At 34.4% G+C, this 25,413-nt stretch overlaps 1 protein-coding gene across 1 annotated transcript; it reads right to left on the bottom strand.

Annotated features, from left to right (window-relative positions):
• Positions 1–1,173: 1,173 nt before the first annotated feature.
• Positions 1,174–23,022, bottom strand: csf1rb (colony stimulating factor 1 receptor, b). Its single transcript, XM_042711277.1, has 21 exons — positions 22,874–23,022; positions 16,834–17,094; positions 15,536–15,820; positions 15,287–15,420; positions 11,899–12,061; positions 11,616–11,811; positions 11,196–11,317; positions 11,001–11,109; positions 9,552–9,745; positions 9,353–9,468; positions 9,157–9,283; positions 8,950–9,054; positions 8,016–8,126; positions 7,334–7,496; positions 7,141–7,211; positions 6,953–7,059; positions 5,923–6,045; positions 3,533–3,644; positions 3,299–3,398; positions 3,104–3,209; positions 1,174–1,897 (listed from the first exon to the last, which is right to left on the bottom strand). The coding sequence occupies exons 1-21, from the start codon at positions 22,920–22,922 to the stop codon at positions 1,784–1,786; spliced, it is 2,868 nt and encodes a 955-aa protein (XP_042567211.1). The 5' UTR covers positions 22,923–23,022; the 3' UTR covers positions 1,174–1,783.
• Positions 23,023–25,413: the final 2,391 nt, after the last annotated feature.

The raw sequence follows: 25,413 nt of genomic DNA, 5'->3' as shown, positions 1-25,413 counted from the left end.
TGTGTGTGTGAATGGTAGTTTTAAAAAAATGGACACTGCACCAATAAATAAATAAAAGTAAATAATAATGCATCAAAATTAATGTTGTTTCTAATCACTTATTTATCCAAGACTCCGAAGATGGTTAAAATCAATCTAACATTAAAATTATTAAAATACAATTACAATTTAACCTTACCAAATTTAAATTATTATTATTATTATTATTATTATTATTATATTCTCTATTATAGATCAGTGGTATTTATTCATTTAAACTGATAGAGTTGGTCAAGTGAACTAACGTTCCTTGAAAGAGACTTTAAAACATCTTCTTTTGGTTCTCTAAACAGTAGCTGTAAGGAACCAGCATTTGCGTGATGTTTCAGAATGCAGCTTTCTTCAAAAAGCCTGTTTTCCTTCAGTGTACAGTATGTAAACATAAGTACTGTAAAGGATAAGATTATTCAAATGTTTACATGTCACAGGCAAACCTCTTCAATGCTGTTTACATACTTGCCATTACTTTGATGTTACCAGCAAAACACCCTTTTTCCAAAAAAAAAAAAGTGAAAAAGTGAAAGTGACGTGTGGCCAAGTCTGGTGTCCCATACATGGAATTTGTCCTCTGCATTTAACCCTTTCAAGTGAACACACGCACACACACACACACACACACACACACACACACACAGAGCAGTGGGCAGCAAACTGTCACATTAAAGATACAATAATGTTTGGTAAAGTGCTTGAGCTTATTGTTTGATGACAACTTTCTCTAACAATTTTAGTTAATGCCTGAAATTATCCAGCTTTGTTCTTTGGACAATGTTTGGTCACTCAAACCATCCTTTTTACTGTAGATGAGGTCAATATAGACACATGTCTGCTTCCAGGCTGATTCTTAAAGTCTAAATATTAACCTAATAGATGAGTGCACTTCCTGATTTGTGCAGCTCAGCAGCCTTGTATTGCACATCATTTGCGACTCTATACTCAGGTTTTTCTCATGTAATTTTTTCCACTAGTGTTTAGAATCTTAATCCCTAAGGTGAACTTAATGTACAATGTGAAAAGAAATATACTTCGTTTACTAACATGGGACTACCAAAATTGTGGCGCACTTATTATTTATTTTTAGAAATGCTTAAAACGTACACGCTATGTATTTGCAGTTTGAAAGACAAATGAATGTAATGTTACTGTAGTTTACTTATGTTTTACTCGTTCCAGATATACATTACAATCAGTGACATGCATACAAAATAAAAAACAGCTGCTGCATCTACAAAGCAAATAGAAAAATAAATGTTACAAAGAAAGAATAAACATATTTGAAGAAAGAAGTACAGTAGAAAAAATGCTTGATAATGTGTTGGCTGCCGTAGTTGTAAAAAGTTGGTAAAATACTAATCGGACGTCTGCAAGATGTCTGTTAAAGATGGCTTCATCTGGAAAGCATCTGCTGTGTACAAACATCTGATAGACGTCTTTAAGATGTCCGTTTTACATACATTCTAAATCATAAACATAAAACTGATAGGAAATGTCCTATAGACGTACTGCAGAAGAGCAAATAAAAATACGTCTTGCAGATGTAAATGCAGATGTCTCTGTGATGTACTGTGTGTGCTATCAGCAAAATGATCTGCTATGAAACAATTATAAAATGATACAGCATGATTTTACAAAGTCATCATTAAAAAGACAGAAAACATAGCAGTGTATAGAAATTCTGCTCATCTTGTTAGCTCTACTTCTAAATACAGATATGAAAAATAGGCCTTTGTTTGAGTTTGATATGTTAGGTCAAACTTCTCCTCATTAAAGGCTGGTCCTCGTCTCTGCAGACTGACTCTGTGTCACACTGTTTTCTCATCTGGTGCCTCTGAAACTCTGGATACATGTCTTCATTGTTCTGCTGAAGAGAAGAAGCTTTTACAGTACGTCCTACATACATTAAATACAGCATTTCAATTATGTGTTGCAGCTGTTCATATGTATTGATAAGGTATTGCTATGGTTGTATGATTGCATACAGTGCTGTTGGAAGTACAGCATAACTCATTTGAATTCATCTGCCAGTGAAGTTGTGTATGTACATTGCCTCTGTATGGTGCTGGGTAGGATTACGTAATCAGATTCCAAAAATTCAATACTTATAATTACATTTTAAAATGCTTATAATTAGATTATAGTTAGTTTTTTATTGATTACATGATTACATATTATTTACACAAAGGCAGTAAATTATGCATAATTTATTGATTATGCCTAATTCTTCTTTAAAAAAAAAAAACTAACAAGTTAAAGGGTTACTCCACCACAAAATGAACTTTTTTGTTATTAATAACTTACCCCCGTGTTGTTCCAAACCCATAAAAGCTTTGTTCGTCTTCAGAACACAATTTAAGATATTTTGGATGAAAACCAGGAGGCCTGTGACTGTCCCATAGACTGCCAAATAAATAACAGTGTCAAGGTCCATAAAAGGTATGAAAGTCGTCGTCAGAATACTCCATCTGCCATCAGACGTGCAATCTGGGTTATATGAAGCAACAGGAACACTTTTTATAAGCAAAGAAAGCAAAAATAATGACTTTATTCAACAATTCCTTTGTCAACAGTCTCCTCTGTGTCTCTCCATATCATTGTATGCCATGTATGCTCTTCTGTGTCATCCGCGCCACAAGGATGCGCTGTTTCTACTGTATTTAGCCCTGATTTGAAGAAAAAAGCACATCCTTGTGGCGTGGATGATCCTTGTGGCGTTTTCTTCGCTTACAAAAAGTGTTCCCGTTGCTTCATATAACCCAGATTGCACGTCTGATGGCAGATGGAGTATTTTGACGACGACTCTCATATCTTTTATGGACCTTGACACTGTTATTTATTTGGCAGTCTATGGGACAGTCACAGGCCTCCTGGTTTTCATCCAACATATCTTAAATTGTGTTCTGAAGACGAACGAAGCTTTTACGGGTTTGGAACAACATGGGGGTAAGTGATTAATGACAAAATTTTCATTTTGGGGTGGAGTATCCCTTTAACATTCTTAGTTATGCAAAGAGTCCAGACTAGTTGCTTTTACAACAGAGGGAATGGCTCTTACAGTGTGTCTCACCTCGCTGGGTTGATTTGGCAGTAACTTTGCAATAAGTTCTGTGATGTTGGCAAAAGTCGGACGCAGGGTTGGTTCCAGGCTCCAGCACATTTTCATTATTGTGTACCTATAGGAGGTCAGGTCACTTGATATATATAGATTTGCTTATCACTTATTATTTCTTTCTCAAAACTTTATAAATGCTTTTAAACTCACATTTCATGAGGGGCAAAATCTGGTTGTGGCATGTGATAACCGTCTTTAATCATCTTATAGAACTGTGCATCAATCACAACATTGGGATAAGGACTCATACCTAAAAACAGAAAACACCGTAACACCAACAAAATAGATTTTTTTTTTAAGTTTACTTTAAGTTTTACATTTTTCTAAGTTTTCTTCAGTTCATGTCTTCTTTTTTATGTATGTTAAACAAGTCAATTCACCTACCCAGAGAAAAGATCTCCCACAGAAGCACACCGTATGACCAGACATCACTCTGTACCGTGTAAAGACATTCAAATATGCTTTCAGGTGACATCCATTTTACTGGCAGCCGTGCCTGCAGAACCAATACAACACAATGTAAAAAAAAAAAAAAAAAAAAAAAAAAAAAACTATTAGAGTAGATGTGGAAAAAAGATGTTTACTAACTGCTACAACATAATGATGATGAGCAAACAATCAATGCTAAATTTCCAATGTTGAAATTCTTCAGAATAATATATAGAGCAGCAGTAGCTGATATCTATATTTATTTGTTCACATATTGTGTTTTTTTTTTCTTCTTCTGTATTTCTTTGTCCATATGGTAATGAGGGGACAGAGTTTTTACATGCAGGCTAGCAATCAAAATGTTAAATTAACAAGAAATTGTAAAGTACATAATACTTACAATTATTCATTTAGCAGATCCAGTCACTTTTTCATACAGAACATAACCATTCAAAAGAATTGTGAGAGGTGTAATAGAAGGTTTGGCAGTTCTTAAATGCTCGCAGAAAATATACACTTTAAATTTTCAGACTAGAGATTGCAGACTAGAGATTCTCAAAGTCATAAAAACCAAAAGATGCTAAGCAAAATTCAATTTGTGTTGTGTCTCACTAGAACTCGATGGGAAGCTGTCATATCTTTTTTGTATGAACTGAAGCGTATGGAAGCCTGTTTCCGCCACAGGGGGAAAAAAAATGGTATTGGCGACTTTTTATCTCACACTTCTGAGAAAAAATGTCAGAATTGTGAGATATAAACTCCGAATTGTGATTTTGCACAATTGCAAGTTATAAAGCCAGAGTTGCAGGATATATATATATATATAGAGAGAGAGAGAGAGAGAGAGAGAGAGAGAGAGAGAGAGAGAGAGAGAGAGAGAGAGAGATTCTGACATTTTTCTTGCAGTTATGAGTTTATATCACGCAATTCTGACTTCTAAAAAAGTTAGAATTGTGAGAAAAAAATGCCAAAAGTCAAAAGTTTATATCCCAGAATTGTAAGATGTAAATTCTCAATTGTGAGAATAAAAGTAATAGAATAGAGAATAAAACACAGAAAAGAATAGAAAAAATAGAGAATAAAAAGGCTGAATAAAAAGGAGATTTTTATCTCAATGGTATTTTATCCTATCTATCCTAACTTATGGCAAGTACCAAATTTTTTTTTTTTTTTTTTTTTTTTTTTTTTTTTTTTACTGGCTTCCATAAACTGTCACAGTGCAGTGGTGTCTCTATGTGTATTAGCATATGCATGTGTGCTTTTGCTAGATAACAATTTAACAGCTGACTGCAAACAAAAATTGAGATAAAGTTTCTCATTTTAATTGGTTTCTGCAATTTAGTTACATTTCAGCTACACAAAGTATTTGAGTGGATTTAGAGTTTCAATGAATATTAATTTAATAATAATATATATATATATATATTTTGTTTTTTTGTGGACTCAAACCATTTACTGTAAGTTTTTTAAATATATATATATATATATATATATATATATATATATATATATATATATATATATATATATATATATATAACAATATTTATAAGCACTGTCAAAGACTGGAATACCCAAAAGGGACTTTGGTACTGTGTGGTACATTTAAGACAAAAAAAAAAGACACTACTGTGCATTGTGTATGATGTTATATGCTTATGTCTCAATAACTTCAATAACTTTGAAATCCAGTCTGGCCCCTCAGACTAAAACTAATTTTTAAAAGTTAGATTTTAATTAATACAATTTTGAGATTTATCTTTACTTTTTATGTGAACAATTCCTTGGGGGTTTTACAGTAACTACTTTGGAATCTGCTCTTATGTAGATCTGTTGGGGATTTGTGGCATGTTCACTCTTATAACACTTAGCATAGTGTCATAGGGCAGCTGTGGCCTAATGGTTAGAGATTTGGACTTGTAACCCGAAGGTTGCAGATTCAAGTCTCGGTGCTGGCAGGAGTTGTAGGTGGGAGGGAGTGAATGAACAGCGATCTCTTCCACCCTCAATACCCATAGCTGAAGTGCCCTTGAGCAAGGCACTGAACCCCCAGTTGCTCCCCGGGTGCTGGATATATAGCTGCCCACTGCTCCGGGTGTGTGTTCACTTCTCACTGCTGTGTGTGTGCACTTGGATGGGTTAAATGCAGAGCATCAGTTCTGAGTATGGGTCAGCATACTTGGCAAATGTCACGACTCACTTTCAAATCTATGAAAAGATTTGTTTTTAATTCAAAACAGTGTGTTCTGGGAGGTTTAGTGATGTATTGATTCAGAATGAACAATTACATTCTAAACTGTTAAACAGTTCATAAAAAGAATACATAAAAAAAAAAAATAACTTACATTCCCCTTTACTACATAATTCAAGTCATTCATGATGTCTCGTGCAAGTCCAAAGTCACAGATCTTGACAACGCGGCAGTCGGCCACAAGAACATTCCTAGCAGCCAAATCTCTGTGAATACACTGATCATAAAGAGCTTTAGAAAATGATGGTGACACTAAATCTTCCTCATAATTAGTCATACTAGTATTCTTAAAAAAATAGTTCACCCAAAAAATGTAAATTCTGTCTTCACTGCAACAGCAATTTTTTTAAGTGTTATAAAATTAGTATATACAACTTGGGCACTAAGTCATATGATTGTTTTATGTGAAGAATACATCAAATTCTGACTACAAAAATCACATGGACTACAAAAATGGCGTGTTAATGCCAATGATTCTTGTGTCTAATAAACAAACATGGATTATTTCAAACTGAAAGCAGTGCATCCAGTGCTGGCCAATACGCATTACAAGTAACACAAATTACATAATCAGATTACTTTTTCAAGTAACTTGTAAAGAAATGCATTACCTTTAAACTTACAAGAAAATATCTAAATTACTTTTTCAAATAAGTAACGTAGGGGTATTAAGGCTTATTTAATTCGCTTTTGGTGTGAAAGGGCCTTTACAGTTGTCAAAAATATAACTTTTGGGTTTTTTGTTATTAAAAATAAATAACCAAGCCCAACTCAGGTGACAAAAAGTATTGCAAAAGTAATGTAATGCATTACTTTCCATAAAAAAGTAACTAACCTAATTAGTTACTTTTTATGGAGTAATGCAATACTGTAAAGCATTACTTTTAAAGGTAACTTTCCTCAACACTGAGATGATTAAAAAGGTATGTATATACAGTATATATATATATATATATATATATATATATATATATATATATATATACACACACACACACACACACACTACTATAAATTACAACAAAATTACTAAAATGTATATTAAAAATTCTAAATATTAATAAAAACTATAATAGTATCTAAATGCTATTAAAATAACACTGTATATAATCAAGAAATATTACATTTTTGGAGGCTAGGAACTCCATTCCCTTTGCCACTTGATAGGAGAATTTCAGTAAATCCATATTATCCAGTGACCATGCATCCTTCCCTCCTTCATTACAAGATTCTGTTGAAACAGACCAGATTTGAAATAGTGAAATTATTTCTTTACTGTAAATATTTAAGACCATTACCTTTGTTACTTTACCTTGACAAACGTCTTTTGACATCTGTGTTAATTGTGCGTCCTTGTAGCTCTCTGAACCAGAGTAAGTCATCCTATAAGAAGAAGGTGTAAATGATTGACAATAAAAGAGACACTTCAAGCAAAGCTTATTTAGCCACAGAAATATCTGCAAAGGTATAAGCCTGCTATTCTCATGACGCTGACATTAACATACCCTGTCGAATGGCCCTTTTGAACCGCCACATTTTTGTAGAGGTTTGAATTCTCTGGGAAACTCTGAACACCAAAGACATTGTTCACAAATGTTTCTGCTCGCTGACGCAAGAAGTTGAGGAGGTCACCTTGACAGCAGTACTCTATGATCAACAGCATCGATCCTACACCAGACCAAAGTCAAAATCAGAGATCAACCAACATAGCTTTTTTGATATGCTACTGATAAGCGATATGATTTTATGTATATATATTTAAGAGTCTATAACCTATGGAAGCCTATTTCCACCACCACTAAATAAAAAAAGAAAATTATGACTTTTTATGTTGACGTTATACATTCTATAGTTAAAACTCAATGGGCTCAGGGGAGGCGAGAGAGACGCGAATATATGTTTATACATATATATATAATTTACATTATAAATAAATATATTTAATATATAAACATAACCTATTTATGTATATACATGCATGTGTGTGTATTTATATATACATAATAAATATACACTGCACACATACATATATTACTTAAACAAAAACATTTATTTTGGATGTGATTAATCATGATTAATCGTTTGACAGCACTAATATATATATTACTTATTCATGTTTCTTTCAAAATATGATCTTCTTAATGATTTTTTTATTTAAAAAAATGTGAAAATATGACTTTGACTTACCACCCTGAGTACAAGCCCCCAGCAGATTGACTATGTTTTCATGCGGTCCAATATAATTTAAGATCTTCAGCTCAGACATAAGTGCTTCTTTTTCTTCAAAGTGAGCACTAGCTGTTTGGTTCAGAAAAAAAAGATTTTGTAAGGTTTTCTCAATAGGAGGCACACAAAGAGACTCTCACTCCTCGGCTGTCCAAAATAAATGTGCAGGACTGAATTTTAGTCCCACTCCCTCTCTGTACGCAATGGCTGTATTTTAGTACCCCGACTACATTGCAAGTACAGTAAGTGACCCATCAGTTCATTTAATTATAATGGCCATTTGCGAGCAGTGATTTTGTGCAAAATTGCAAACTTAAACAGTCACGTGATCCACTACATGGGCATTTAGACTTAATTACCACCAGAAGACCATGTGTTGTGTTTAATGGTGGATAACTAGAATAATGAGCTGCGCCCTCTACTGTACAGATGAGAATTTACATTTCACTTTTGAGGTGAGAGGGCTTTAATACATTTTCCAAAAATTATATATTAAAAAATAAAAAAAACAAACAAACAACCACAAGACAAAAAGAAAAAAAAAAATAAAAAAACAACATTACTCATAAATTTTTTTTTAGTGAGTAACGCAATATTGTAATGCATTACTTTTAAAAATACATTTCCCCAACACTGGGAATAATTATTATATATTTGAATTTGCTTACATTTTACAAGGCAAATTTAAAAGGGCTAGAAACAGTTTAGTTCATTACAGCGTATATGTGATGTCTAAAATGTTAGCACAAAACAGTCACACCCATGTTTTTTTAAATAGATTCCTAATGCATAACCCAACTTGCGACACCTAAATTGAACAGATTCTATATCTAAGGTATTCAAATATGTTCACATGAAATTCCCTCCAATTTGTCATAACATGCACTAAACTTACGCTTGAGCATTTTCACGGCCACTCGTGTAAAGCTTTCGTCCTTGACAAGCCCATAAGCAGTTGCCTGCACCACCTTCCCAAAAGCTCCTGCTCCTAAAACTTGTCCTGAAGTAAAAGCAATGGATCATTTGTTGTAGTAGTTCTTATCATTAATAACAAAAACACTATTAGAACATAAAACAGTGAGCGTAATCGAGGTTACAGTACCAAGCTTCAGCTTATTTCGAGGAAACTCCAGTTTTTTGTCGTATGGAAGCTGAGTGGGGTCAATGAATGTGTAGTTGTTCCCTTCATTGGCTTCAATGATTTTCCAGTGGATTTCATACTTGTGTGCCTTAAAAAAGAAAGTGGTGTCAAGTGGTGCTATTCACTGCATATTTTGTGAGTACAACTAAAAAAATACCTTTCTGTGCTTGTAGAAGAGGATCAGCATCCCTAATATCGCCAGAACCAAGGCTGCAATGAGAACAACAGTGATCCAAACTGAGGTTGACCATACTGATGCAGTATTGAGGAGATCTGTACGCAGAAGAAGATGAGAATCAGATGACAGCTCCATTTCAAATGCACAAAAACATGCTCAATGTTTGCATCTTACTTACATGAAATTTTATAAGTAAAGGTATCACGATCTTCTCCAGCAATATTTGTAGCCACACACTCAAAGGTTAAAGTAGTAGTCATGTTAGTCACTGGTAAGACGCTCTTCACCCGCACTGGTTCATACTCTCTGACGTCCCCCAAAGTGGACTGGGTGGCCATCAGTTCCACAGCTGCTGTTTGGTTAGAACTACACCTGTCACCCAATCATGATAAAATCAGAAAATAAGAGCAATCTCAGACATACTTTTTAAAACGTACGATGTTACCTTACATCTCAAACAAAAACAAGACGTCCTATTTTGATGTCCACATCGAATTCAGTTTACAAAAGTTATTGTATATACATAGAAAGCAAATGCAAGCAAACTATCTAATGTCAAAATATATGACCCTGGACCACAAAACCAGTCTTAAGTGTCAGTTTTTCAAAAATTGAAATTTATACATCAACTGAAAGCTGAGTAAATAATTTGTTTGTTATGATAGAACAATATTTGGCCGAGATACAACTATTTGAAAATCTGGAATCTAAAGGTGCAAAAAAATCAAAATACTGAGAAAATCGCCTTTAAAGTTGTCCAAATGAATTATTAGCAATGCATATTACTAATCAAAAAATAAGTGTTGATATATTTACGGTAGGAAATTTACAAAATATCTTCATGGAACATGATCTTTACTTAATATCCTAATGATTTTTGGCATAAAACAAAAATCGTTTTTTTTTTGGCTATTGCTACAAATATACTTTATTTTTTTTTATGTAAAAAAACAAAAATATACCCCAGCGACTTAAGACTGCTTTTGTGTTCCAGGGTCACATATGTCTAAAATGTCAAAATATGGCAGAAAAAAATGTTCCATTGTCATTCAGCATAACAGATATATTTATGTAAAAAAAATATATATATATACAACACACTTATTCTGACCAGTACTTATTAAAATATATCAAAGAAAAAGTGGCCATACTAAATTTGATTATATTTTAAATGATTATTATTTTTATTTTTATTTTTTGCTGATAACGGTTAAAACCTATTGGTTTGATGGAAGGCGAAGACTAGTAACGATTTAAAATTACAGTTAATTAGTCTTTTGGAGGCTGCACTGTGATCCTTAAACAGAGTCATTTAATGATCTAATGATTCTGGTTCTTAATAAGACTGGCAAGATTTTTTGGTATATGAGCTATTGTTACACTGAATGACATTTAAGTTGGTGTCTTCTGTAAATCATGATATAAATGCATGATAGGCATTATTTTTTACTTAGAAGAAAAAATAAATAGGACACATTCTAGTGTATCGGGGGGTGGGGTTAACTAAATTTAAAGCTGTGTTAAATTTCAAAATCATTGTTTTGATGCTTGAAAACCTCTTTTTGTCTTTGACCGCTATATATACTGTACTGTATATGTGATCTAAGTTCCAAAAAATGACACATACATATCTCTGGCATCTTCACACTGGAACCACTGAATCCTGGGTACTGGATAACCGCTTGCCACACAAGAGGCAACTCCATTCTCCCATGTAATCAAAGTATTGGGCTTCTCTGTATGTTGAAAAGAAAACATGATCAAACCACATCTTTGTTCATTTATGATATTAAAATGTTCTGTGTTAAGCAACTGCACTTACGGTAGACATGAACTGTAAAAATAATTGAGGCATTGACACTGGCACTCCTGGCAGTGTAGATGTAGTGACCATTATCCATTGCTCCAACCTTTCTCAGCACAATTGTGGACATATAGTTGTCGCTGTTAAATATGAACCCATGATTATTGTCACTTAAAATAGAGGTTGCTTTCATTAAATGATTCTGGTTCTCATTTCCCAAAGGTATTATATGTCTAAGTAGATCACAGAATCATCCTATGATTCATCTTTTTTTTTTTCTTCCGTTTCCCAAAGCTATAGCAACTTAATAAAGTGGTCTGGAGTAAGGAGATGGATTTCTGCAGACACCTATGATCTCCAGACCCACATACTTTGTCTGGAACAGATCTAGATTCGTATAATAAAAATAATTCTAAGAACAGAAACAATTGAACTCACCTATTATTAATCCTATTAAATGCCTCCTCGTGCGTGTGATTGGATTTGGGAGTTTTCCAACGTGTCCATTTAACTTCTGGATATGCTTCGGTTTGCACAGCAAGTTCAACCTTATCCCCTTGCATCACCTCAATATCTGTTCCATTCACCTTGTATTCAGAGGACAGGACGGGTTTAAGATGAATGTACGGTTTATCTGAAAGAAGACACCAAGACCACAGCTTAAACACAATTTCACAAATAAAGCTTAAATAAAATCACTCTACAACATGAAGAAACCTACCTACAACTTTGAGAACTGCTGTCACACTGTTTTTTCCCGCTTGATTTTGGCCAGTGCAGGTTAAATTCCCGGCGTCAGACATCTTTACTTGATGAATGGTTAAAAGACTAATGAAGCAAATTTGTCCACATCCTTCGTCTTTGTTTGTTTTAGAATTCAGTACTATTAGGACAAATCACGTTAACAAGGTCTTTAATAAAACATTCAAAACAATCTGGCATCATATTTACAGACAATCAGGAACTGAGATGGATTCAGAGGAACTGAACAGCCTGGCTTTGAATTGAAAACATGCAGGACTATACTGTATGCTTTTATAAGAAAACCGCTGAAACAAATGGTTGACACAACCCACAGCGCTTTCAGGGAAAACACTCATAATCCTGCATTTTTTGCTGTGGTCTGCATTGCATCAATCATTTGTTTCAGTGATTTTTTTATACAAATATACAAGATGGAAAACTGCTAGAAAATCCTCAAGGGGTCTAGTCATGGTCTGATTCTAGAACAGTGAGAGAACAAGTTCTTGGCCAGCACTGAGTTAGTAGACAAGTCCAGGACCTTCACATTGGTGTGCTGGGCAGATTACTTACAGATTGTAGTCTGTTATTGATTACAAATTCAATTACATGACGAAAATTCTAGTTATTAACATAATCTGGATTACACTTAGGTAATGTAATTTGACTTCTTTTTTAAAACTACTATTTTTACTTAGTTTTGACCTTACTCAAATTATTGTGGACTATTTTGATTTAAAAATAAAAAATAAAAAATAGTACTGTCAAAATTGATTAATCTCATCCAAGATAAAAGTTTGTGTTTACATAATATATGTGTGTGTGTGTATATTTATATGGATTTATATAAATGTGTGTATATATATATTTCCATGTATATTTATACATTTATATATGATTTATATTATATATAAATATATATATTACCTGTATACACGATTTGACAGCACTAAAACAAAAAACAAAGAATATATATTTTATTCTTTGTTGTCAATATACTGAAATTAAGCATTACATTACAGATAGTTTCCTATACTGGGGTTCATATACAAAAAAAAAAAAAAAAAAACCCTGTATTGTGTTGATGAAAGCTTTCCATTGATGTATGGTTTGTTAGGAGGACAATATTTGGCCAAGATACAATTATTTGCAAATCTGGAACCTGAGGGTGCAAAAAAAAAAATCTAAATACTGAGAAAATCGCCTTTAAAGTTGTCCAAATGAAGTTCTTAACAATGCATATTTCTAATCAAAAATTAAGTTTTGATATATTTAAGGTAGGAAATTTACTAAATATCTTCATGGAACATGATCTTTACTTAATATCCTAATGATCTTTGGCATAAAAGAAAAATCAATAATTTTGACCCACACAATGTATATTTTCGGCTATTGCTAAAAATATACCCCAGTGACTTAAGACTGGTTTTGTGGTCCAGGGTCACATATACATATATAACAGCCTTAAATAATGACCTGATACACAATATGCAACTGCATTGTCAGAGTACGCCTACTGAAACTGATAGTGAGCAGAAATAGTTTCTCCATAAGAGATTCTGCAATAATTAATCTGAAAATAGTACAAGAGAACTGAAATTTGATGCCTCAGAATTACAGTACTGATCAGCAAGATACAGTAAATGTCATGTATTTCATTCAAATTGGGGAGTTATTCCACTTACAAGTCAAAATGCTAATTAATGCTATATGCTGGCATCACTAAAGGCCTGATATATTTCAAATGAAATTAAAGAATGAACCGATGTGACAATTTTGAATATTCAGGAGTTGAAGCAGCTTGCTCCACCTTCTTTAACATGGAAATCATCTATGCTACATTTCTTCTTTTCAGTTTGTCGAGGTCAGATGTTCACCAGTAAAGGCATGAACACGCTGAAGAACTTCTTTATAGTAGAAATTGAAAAATTTGAAAACAACACTGGCACTTTTTATTTCATGTTTAAGGGGCCGTTCACACAGAATGCGTTTTTCCATTCCAGTCCATTACTTTTCCATTGTTTTTCTATGTAAATGCATGAGATGGGCACGTACAGTATGACCATTGCACTCGTGTCTTGCATCTTTTGCAGCGTTTTGCACATGAGTGCCGCATTTTTAAGATGCCTTGTCAAATCTAAAGATTCTCAACTTTTACACACACCACCGCTCATCAATGTCAGTTCCAAAACAGTAGACCAACCAGAAGACCGCGGAGGCGGGGCAAGCGTTGTGAGCTTTTGTTTACAGTAGCAAGTTGGCATGACAACTGTTTAATTTGATGGCAACATGGTGGAGGAGGCACTTTTAAAAAAAAAACATTCTTAAGTGCTGTGTCTTGTGTTTTTTAATGCAAAGATGTGTTCTGTGTGAACGCCACCTAATATTGTAAAGGTGATGATAAACAGGGCAACTTTTTGAGCAATGTTGCAGTCAATGGGCAACAGGGTGAGACACAGGGCCCATGACCGATCTAAAGTATCCAGATAGAAATTTGTTGCCCATTCTCAATGGGAAAGTACCCAAGATACATTGTTTAAAAATGTATCATCACCTCAAGGGGCCGTTCACACAGAGCATGTATTTGCATCTAAAGACACGAGACACACTCAGAAATGGTTTTAAAAAAAAACAAATAAGTGCAGAGCAGAATGGGAGGGTCTTGAGACACGCTTCTGAATTGATGCAATAACAGAAATAACAGTGCCTCCTACGCAATGTTGATACCAAAAGTTGCCATGCCAACTTGCTACTGTAAACAAAGCTTGTAATGCTTGCCCTGCCTCTGGGTTCTTCTGATTGGTCCACTGTTTTGGAACTGACATTGATGATCAGCGCTCATGTGCAAGATGCTGCAAAAGACATGAGATGTGAGCGCAACGGTCATACACGTCCGTCTAGCATGTGTTTACATAGAAAAACAAAGGAAAAGCAGTGCATTTGAATGGAAAAAATGTGTTCTGTTTGAACAGACCCTAAAGCTGCTTGCTTTAAAGCAACAATGAACTTAATGCAACAGAACTTGGAATGGTTTAATGTGGGCTCTGAATACACAAGCTGATCAGTGATTTGATTTCATTCTGTATATCATACATTCTGATTGTATCACTTCAGAATAAACCAATGGAGATCCACTGGCTAGAATTTCAAAACAGACTGCAGTCACATCTGTGACCACAAGCCAAGACTCAGATGTAGGCAGAGAAACACAGACCAAAGCCACAATTTCAAGAGGTTTCATGACCAAAAATGATTGATGCAACTATGATGCCCACTCTATTGCCTAATTAATTCAGTTCCTCATCAATAATCTCATATTTTATATTATGTTTGCATTCAAATCAAATTCTTAAAACGCATCACTTCACCTTTCCTGATGAGCTCCAGGTGATGTTGTATGAATGATCTTGGTTTTTGGTGTGACAAGGGATTTGCAGTGTTTCACCGACAATTCGCACGTATCGATTGGCTGGAAGTGACACCGCTGGTGGTTGTTGTGTTTCTGTGGTAAATAGAAGGGTAGTGCTGAATTGTAACAATAAGATAAAAGTCTTGGTATAATTTTTATTAATACAATTTTATTAATACAACAAGCATACAAGACTAACTCAACTCACTTTCTATGACAGTTATTTGGAAGACATCAGACTTCTTTTGGACTCCATTGATTTTGACAGTGCAAACATAATCTCCGCTGTAGCTAGGCTGAAGATTTCGAACCAGTATGCCACGTTTGGGATCCGCGGTGTAATTCATCTCGGATGGGACAGCAGATCCATTCACCATCTGGAGCGAGTACTCAGTACTTGCTGGGTTTGTCACCAAGCAGTCCAGCAAGTAGTTTGAGCCTTCTTTTTGAATTATTATTGTGTTTTGAGGGGTAGTAAAGGCTTTGACAGAATCTATTGCAGTAAAACATACAGATATTTCAGCCAGTATTTTTACTTTTTAATATGTTCTTGGTGATTGTACGTCTTGAGATTTAAGTGCAGATTCTGTAAAGAACTATTTTGATTCATTAAATGTCAAACAAGTTCAAATATATATCATATATCATTATATGTTAATGTCAATTTTGTTCTTAAAGTCAGTTTCTTGTGCTAAGTGTGTGCATATACTGTTAATAAACAGTGTTGGGGGTAATGCAATACAAGAAACGCGAGTTACGTAATCAGATTTTTTTTTTTTAATTAACTAATAAATTAGTGCATTATTTTTGAATTTACAGTAAAATAAGTGACACAAAAAAGTTTTCCCATGCATTTATTCGCTGACTTTGGGAGAAACTGGGAGTGACTGCAGAGGCACTTCCCTCTTAATTTCACTTTTTATGTGAAAGGGCGTTTACAGTTGCCAAAAATATAACTGTGGGGCTTTTTGTTATTAAAAATAAATAAGCAAGTATTTTAATGGAGTAACGCAATATTGTAATGCATTACTTTAAAAGTAACTTTCCCCAACACTGTTAATAAATGTAGTTATTACACAGCTCTCTGGAATGCTTGATTGTGATTGGTCAGTAGCACCATTCTGAAGCAAAATATTTTTGTATGACTCCAATCTTGAATGTTATCTCAGGCAAACTATTTCCTACATACAGTACTTTCATGTTTCTTGTAATATTGCATCTTTCTGCTTAAGCCATTGAAATTAATTTGCTTTAGCAAGGATGGGAACATTCTAGAAGTTACTGTAACATTCTGTAATATTCTGTAAAAAAAAAAATACACTATGTTAAACTGTTGCTGTTAGCTCAGTTTTATGCATGTACCATGTGATTTCTGTATGTCAAAGTTTATAAAGAAACATTAAAACTAAAAGCAAACCAAAAATAAAAATTTGTTTCACAGACTGTCCCAAATATATTAGAACTGACCTTTAGACAATCGCTCTAAATGTTTAATCGTGCACATACCTTTAACATATATGTGGATCTCTGAGTACAAGTCTGTTTGATTCTTGTAACTGCAACGGTATGTTCCTGTGTACTCTGTAGTGGGCTTTTTGACATTGAGGGTCTTTTGTGAGACGTGTTTCTGGTATTTCCTGATCCTTGTCTTCCATATGATATCCGCTTGTCCGTCACAGCTCAGAATGAAGGGTTTGTCAGCTGACCAGACCACCTCAGATTGACTCAGCGGAGAGAAGTTCAGCTTTATCACTGGTGCGGGAAGCTCTGCTCAGACACACAGAAGAGCAGAGAAACTCAAGTAAAGTGAAAAAGTGCGTATAGGAATATGCTGTGCAACGTTAAACAATGAAACGCATTTATTAATTCAATAATCCTTGATGCCAAACAAAGGTGTTATCAATTGCTTGTTTATTGATATTTCATCATGCAACAGGTTAGATAAATTATAACACACAACAGAAAAAAAAAATCTTTACAGAAAACAGGACTTTGAAGAGTGACATTATATACGACAGAGTAACACAAATCATCAACTTCATTTCAGATTTAGATCATTTTAGCTAGGTTATTGTGAATCTTTTTTTTTACTGTTATTGAGTTCCTTTTTGTTAGTACAAGTATAATATGCCATCAGAATGCTTCATTTTCCTATGCATTTATTGGCTCTGTCTCTTAGCCGAATCTTGCAGTGTGGTAGCAATGCGAGACACTTGCAGCAGCAATGCCTGGCGGTTCTCCACGAGGAGGCTCTGAAGGCGAGCCATGCTCTGGAGATGGTGCAGCTGCCGCCCGAAGGACCTTCAGGATCTCGGCCTGAATGCTGGCAACCTCCTTGTTTTCTTGCACCAACTGATTTAGGATCTTGACCATTTCGCCGTACCAGCCCCTGCTCTCCTGCTCTTCCTGGATTAGCTGGGCGAGTGAGTGTTTTAGCTCATCCAGTCCGCAGCATGCTGAAGACGGTAACACTTTGGGTGGACCCTTACTGGTGTCAGGGGCTGAGTTCTTATCCAAATGACTCATTGTCATATCATATGGGCTGATTAGTTCTTCATTTGCTAAAGGGAGCACACATATAGCAGGCTTCAAAATTTCCCCTCAAACAAGTTACATTACTATATGTCAGGGTTGCTCAAAAAGCCAACCTGCAGGGCCACTGCTGGCTGAGTTTAACTCCAGTCCTAATCACAAACACCTGAGCGACATAACCAGGGTCTTCAGAGTTACAGGTGAGTTTGATCAGGGTTTGAGCTAAACTCTGAAGGCAGTGGCCCTCCAAGATCGGATGTGAAGAGCCCTGCTGTATGAAGTTAATTAAATACTTTTGGGAATGCATTTTTGTTTGGTGGCGTGACATTGTACTCTCCATCTCAAACTATTCTGAACAGCATTATGCATATGCATTAAAGACCTCGTATATGAAAGTGAAAGTGAAAGTTGTGACATTTGCTCATACTCGGAATTGGTGCTCTGCATTTAACCCATCCAAGTGCACACACTCAGCAGTGAGAAGTGAACACACCGTGAACACACACCCAGAGCAGTGGGCAGCTATATATATACCCTTCTGGTTACAAGTCCAAATCTCTAACCATTAGGCCACAGCTGCCACCATATAAGGGGTCAGAACATTCTATATAAGGAGCAGTTCAAACAAAAATGGCCATCCTGAGGCCAACCAATATGTAGATGAGTCTGTTTCTTCATGGGAACAGAAGTGGAGAAATGCAGCATCACAACTTGCTCACCAAAGGGTCCTGTGTAGTGAATGGGTGCCATCGGAATGAGAGTCCAAACAGCTGATAAAAACATAAGTAATCCACACCACTCCAGTCCATCAGTTAACATCTTGTGAAATGATGTATTTGCAAGAAACAAATCCATCATTAAAACGTTTTTACAGTTTTTTACGATTGTTTACACACTAAAATAAAAATTTCCACACAATTTGCTAAATTCTATTCCAATGAGCAAAACACCTCCACAGATTTGCACAACATTACACACAATGTACACACTTCACCCTTTTTGCAAACCATTGCACACAGTGATTTGTAAAACTCTACACACATTTTCACACCTTAGACACAGATAAGGATTGTGAGGTTACTTCCTTGTCATTACAAAGAACGAATTGGATAATCACATCCACCAGCTGTGGAAGCACACATGTGCTAATTTGAAAACGCAGCACTCAGGTGTGCTATAAAAGGCAGCAGGTGAGTTCACCTGTCTTCAACGCAAAATGGAAGGAGCTAGAAGAAGAAGAAGAAGAAGAAGAAGAAGAGTAAGAAATGTAATTGGATACAGGGCAATTACCAATGTGCCAGGGCAGCGAGGGGGTAACATCACCCTTTGCGCTGCTATTACACAAAATGGGGTCCTCCACCACCATGCAAATCTGGGACCCTATAATGCAAATCTAATACTTGCATTTCTTGACAGATTGCACAAGATTGTCACAGCATTAAACCAAGTGGACCAGATGTGGTACATTGTCGTTTGGGACAATGTCTCATTCTATCAGGCTGCTCTGGTCCAGAATTGGTTCCATGAGCACCCTGAATTTGAAGTCTTATACCTTCCCCCATACTCCTCCTTCCTGAATCCAATAGAAGAGTTTTTTTTTCTGCATGGTGGTGGAAGGTATACGACCTGTGGCCCTATGACCGTTTGCCCCTCATTCAGGCCATGGAGCAGGCCTGTGATCATATCGAAGCAGCTTCTGTGCAGGGGTGGATTCGTCACACGAGGTGATTCTTCCAACGGTGCCTTGCCAATGAAGACATAGCCTATGATGTGGATGAAATCTTATTTTCTGATCCAGCCAGACGGAGAGATGATGAATAGTTACAGTATTCTTGTTGCTTTTACAGTAGTTTTTCTTCAGAGGAGTCAAAGTGTATGTACTTCATGCCGTAATTTTTATTTGTTTACAGATTTTATTTGTTTCATTGATTTCATTGTTGGTTGATATGGTAACAAATACTGTAAGTATTAAAATAAATACTTGAAATATTCAGTCTGCAGCATCAGTGTTGTGGAGTGCTTGGTAGGTTGTGTACATTCTCCCTGTATCTCAAACTAATCATGAAGAATGTTGTGGGTTTGTCACTATTTTTTTTTCATCTAAATTATCCCTTACATAAAAATGTCTGGCCAAAAATCTAGCACATGCTATTTCCTAAAATTAGTTTTTTTACAAATGTGTTTTTTATTTATCACAGCAGTGTGAAACTGGCAATAGTGTCTGATCATTGATGTTGGTTAAATGAAAACAAAACACAAACACACATTTTCACAAATATGTGTATATGTTTTGACTGAAGTGTGTCATTTTGCAGACACTCTAGGAATTATGCAAATTGAGTGTGGTTTTTGGATAATTGTGAGTATATTTTGAAAAAAGAACCAGATTTTCAAAGTTGCATGTAAACAATTGAAAAAAAAAAAAACTAAAATAAAAAATGTCCAGCTAAAATAGGTTAAAAATAGGCTAAAATAAGTCATATACATTAACATTTAATGTAAATAACATTTCCTCCAGTGAAAAAGTCCATCTTCTGTTGTCTCTCTCATCACAATCCACACACATATTTGTTTAGAGCTGTAAACAGTGCTTGATCTGTGTATATTTCCCTCCTAATTCAGACAAGATGTCTTTATCACTTGAGAAAGTGATATTATGGATTATGGCTTCATAAGTCGTTAACTGTCGGACTGGAGTGGTGAGGATTACTTGTGGATTATTGTGATGTTTTTATCAGCTGTTTGGACTCTCATTCTGACGGCACCCATTCACTGCAGAGCATACATTGCTGAGCAAGTGATGCAATGCTACATTTCTCCAAATCTGTTTCCATGAAGAAATAAACTCATCTACATCTTGGATGGCCTGAGGGTAAGTAAATTTTAAGCATTTTTTTATGTTTGGGTGAACTATTCCTTTACCTGAGAGACTATTTAGAATGTGTTTGCCTTTAAATGTTTACACTGCAGGACAATTGAAATAATCCAGGCAAAAAGATGGTTAAAAAATGATGCAAAATAAATACTGAACAAGTTTTACACTGCAAAATTTTCCAGTAAAATATGTAGACCTCATCAAAAATGTATTTTATTTATTGTTTTTAATTGTAAAGCATTTTTTTCTTGGGTTTAAATAATAATATTAATATAAAAACAGTGTTCTTACTAAAAGATTTTTTTTTTTTAAAAATGGGAAAACAGGTATTCTTATGTAACAGTTTTGCTTCTCGGAACAAAGGCATAATTCACCCAATAATGAAAATTTGGTCATCATTTACTCACCCCCATGTTGTTCCAAACCTGTATGATTTTCTTTCTTCACAGAAACACAAAAGGAGCTGCTGCACTTTCATTTGATCATATTTCCATTAGAATTGAGGTTACTGTTGATTGAGACTGTCATTCTGCTTAACATAGCTCATTTTCTGCTCCACAAAAGGAAGAATGTCCTTCGGTTTCGGAATAACATGACGATGACAGACTTTTCATATTTTGGTGACCTGTCTCGTTTAGTAGATATGCAAGGACTAAGATGAATATATGCATACACATTTTCTTAATGTTGAAACACAGTCCATGGATATTACGCATCAATAATACGCTGAACTGAGGTGGTCATCACTAAAAGTGTAACGTTTGGATGTGTTTTGTGCAAAATTTAAGGCTGTTTCCAGCATGAAGTGTGAAATAGCGGATATTGCGAGAGTTTGGATTACAGTTTTTGCAACAACACAGGGTCTTGTCACTTTTTTGAAGAAGGGGCCCAAACATTATTTTTAACTTTAGAAAGGGGAAACGAGAGAAAGCCATGAAATGGCTTTATATGAAGGGGGGAAATGTCTGAAACATTGTAGAAGCAGCCCCTTTGATTGGGTCCCTCAGGAAACACATTGCACCGGTGGCCCATTGCACAGCCACATCCCAGGGGTCTGTTTCCCATTCCCACTTTCACTTCTGCTTTGTTTCGGACAGGACACACCAAAGCTAGACAGGACTGTTACAAAGTCGACCATCAAAGCCACAAATATAACACACCTGTCTTAAAAACATTTGATTTCACATGTACACAGTTGGGTTCCTGCTCTTCTTACATGACGTGATACGAAATTTAGTTAACTCACAACTAGATTATTCTTGCTGAATGCTCATTTGAAGACCAGGACTGAAAAGAATATACCTACTAACAATAACCAAAAAGAAACTGCATAAAGATGATGGGTTACACTTTAATCCAATAGTCCACTTCAGAAATTCTACTAACTTTAACTAGCTTTACAACTTCACGTTAACGTTAGAGTTCCAGTAGACTGATGTGTAAGTGTTAGTAGATTAAGTTGACATGTACTTGCAAAGTTATTTATCGTCAGTAGACTGTGTGTGAGCAGATATAAAGCAGACAATCTACTAATACTCTATTAGATGCTAGTTGACGTGGAGTTGCAAAGTTACAGAATGTCTAAAGGAGACTATCAAAATAAAGTGTTACCAAATGGTGTGTTATATCGTTATGAGAAGGAAGATTTTAAATTTGAATCAAATTCAATTTAAAAGAAAAAAAATGTTTTGAAACAAAAACTTTTGATCTCTTTGCAGAAACCGTGAAAGAAAACAAATAAGAAAAACTGAAGTGCTTGGAATTATTGGAACAATAATAGAATTATACACAGAATTATGCATAGAATTACAATATAGAGAGAGAGATTTAGAATTTGTCAGTTGCATATATTGAAAGAGTGATATCTGACTTAAGTTGAGTTGATTTTATAAATTAATAAATAAAGATACAAGGTACATTGTAAAAATATTAAAGTAAAAAAAAAAACTTGATTTAATTTTGTCTTTCACAACTAGACATTAAAAATCTATTCCCTGCAGGCTAATGCTTTTTGGCGATTAAGTGTGTCAGGGTGATTCCTCGGTTATGATTTTATTTCTTGATTAGATGTAAAATGCAGTTGATGAGAGGAGATCTAATTGTACACATCTATCCAAAAAAGTTAGATCATTGACTTACCTTTGGCCATACAGGGCAGAACGGCAATGAGGAGAGCGATACAGAGCATCCTTCTGTTTGTCTTTGTGTCTTTTGGCTGGTAAAAACTGTGGTCTGCTAGTCTGAAACACTACAGGAAAACTGGCTTAGGTGTGATGACACTATTTACTAAAACCTCATGCATTTGAACTTCCTCTCCAGACTTTTGAACCTTGTGCCCACTAAGAAAGCAACGTTGCTTTTGTCGCAAAACGTTTCTTTTCGCGCATCGGATGTAAGATGGATTTTAATGAAGCATTATATGAAAACACAAAAGAAATGTTAGACTGGAATGATATATATACATGAATGATAGTAGAGCCACAAAAGGGAATGAATCTAAATGGTATTATTCTGCAGTTTATTTAGGGAATGTCATTTTTCAGTGTTTTGGAAGACAGTGGTTAGTGATCATTTCCCCATTATATTTGAATACAAAGTCCCAGGTTTAATTTTAAATTGGCTTAATTAAGCAAGTTAAGGCAAGACACCCCAGGTGAATAAAGTAAAATTAACTAATATATATCACTATATATGTTTTTATATATATATTTTTGTATTATATTTGCCTTATTTTATGCAACATATTATTCCTAATATATAGTGAAAATGTACTGTTCTGTTGACAGTATTTTCAGATTTATGGATTGATAAATGGAAATGTATGCAAATTAGCATATTTAATTAGGCAATGCATTTTGCCTTGTTGAAATTTAAACATTTCAGAAAACTTGTTAAAAAGCATTGTAATTTTTAATGTAATCTATCAACTGGGGAAGTTGTATACTGTATATAGATTGGAATGAAACTGTAAAGTTTGGTGTATGTACAGTAAGTGGTGTGGACATTTCAGGTTCAGTACATGAGAAAAAAACTAATTTTGAGAAAACATCCTTTAACAATATGTATTGTAATTAAAATCTACAAACACACAAATAGATAAAGTGCAAAAAAATAACATTTAAAAATGTATTTTAAATGTTTTCGTTCCAATAATCTGAGGGGAAAAAAGAAAGAAAGAAAGAAAGAAAGAAAGAAAGAAAGAAAGAAAGAAAGAAAGATAAAGAAATTTTGACAAGACAAATAGCCCAAAATCAGCTATGATGTTAAGTGTTTTAATAATTAGGGCTGGAAATTGACACAAATTTCATGATTCAATTTGATTTTGATTCACAAGCTTGCGATTTGATTCTGATTTGATTCTATATCAATTATTTTGGATATTTATAAAACAAATTTTCTCAAGAAAAAAATCTCTCAACTAATGCTGTAAAATATACACAGTCAGTTGGTTTTTAATACTGAAGGTTAAAATTAACTGATTTGAGTGTGTGTGTGTGTGTGTGTGTGTGTGTGTGTGTGTGTGTGTGTGTGTGTGTGTGTGTGTGTGTGTAAACACTTAAATTACACTCAATTAAGTTTTTATAATAATATAATACTAACTTTACAATTACATATTTCAACTCCAATTTGTTTTGTTTTTTATAAATATAAACATTTTAATGGTGGCTGTAAGAAAAACTTTAAATAACATTAAAAAATCAATAAAAATACATTAATTACACTAAATAAAAATACATTTTAACATTACTATTAACTAACATGAACAAACCATGAACAGTACATTTATTACAGTATTTATTAATCTATGTTAATGTTACTTAATGAAAATACAGTTGTTCATTGTTAGTTCATGCTAATTCACAGTGCATTAATTAATGTCAACAAGCACAACTTTTGATTTTAATATTGTATTGGTAAATGTTGAAATTAACATTAGCTATGATTAATAAATGCTGTAGAAGTATTGTTCTTTCTTAGTTAACTAATGTTAACTAATGAACCATTATTGTAAAGTGTTACCAAAAATTATAATTAATACGTTATATAGTACATATATTTATCAAAATTCATTTTTCTAGCTGCTGCTTCTCGTGAACTGAGGTGCTGCAGCGATCTGTCACTCCACATTAAACAGGGCCAAAACGGTATTTGTTGTTTGAATATTTTAATAAAATGGACATCATTTGAAATCTGAGACTTTGTATCAATATCAAAAGTAACAAAGCACAAAGCTTACTGTGTGCTACAATACTCATTAACTGAAAACAGTTTATACTAATCGGTTCTTGGGATTTAAGAATTGATATTGTTTCGTAAAAATGAGAATCAATTAAAATTGAGAAATCTATAAAAAGTACAGGGTTAAGAAAGAAAGCTGTGTACAAATGAATGCAACTGAATAAGGAATTAGAGGAGAAAGTCTTATTTAGGCTATTTGTTGATTAGCCTACATTAAAGAGTGCGGGCAGCTGTTAAGAAAGTAATATGGGCTTCTAAAAGAACTTATTGCAGGCATTTTTGTGATATTTGAGAGCAATTAGATATCAGCAATATCAAATTGGGATACGAATAGGAAGATGGCAGGGATCCAGAGCTGCAGTAGGCTACCTGCTTTTATTTGTGGGAATAACAAATTATTAAAAACAATGGATACGCAGAGATATAGCTAAAAAGGTTCA

Source organism: Cyprinus carpio, chromosome A21 (genome assembly GCF_018340385.1).
Source record: "Cyprinus carpio isolate SPL01 chromosome A21, ASM1834038v1, whole genome shotgun sequence".
In the NCBI taxonomy this organism is placed as follows: domain Eukaryota; kingdom Metazoa; phylum Chordata; class Actinopteri; order Cypriniformes; family Cyprinidae; genus Cyprinus; species Cyprinus carpio.
Note: the sequence above shows the minus strand (reverse complement) of the source record. Positions and strands in the feature narration are given on the sequence as shown.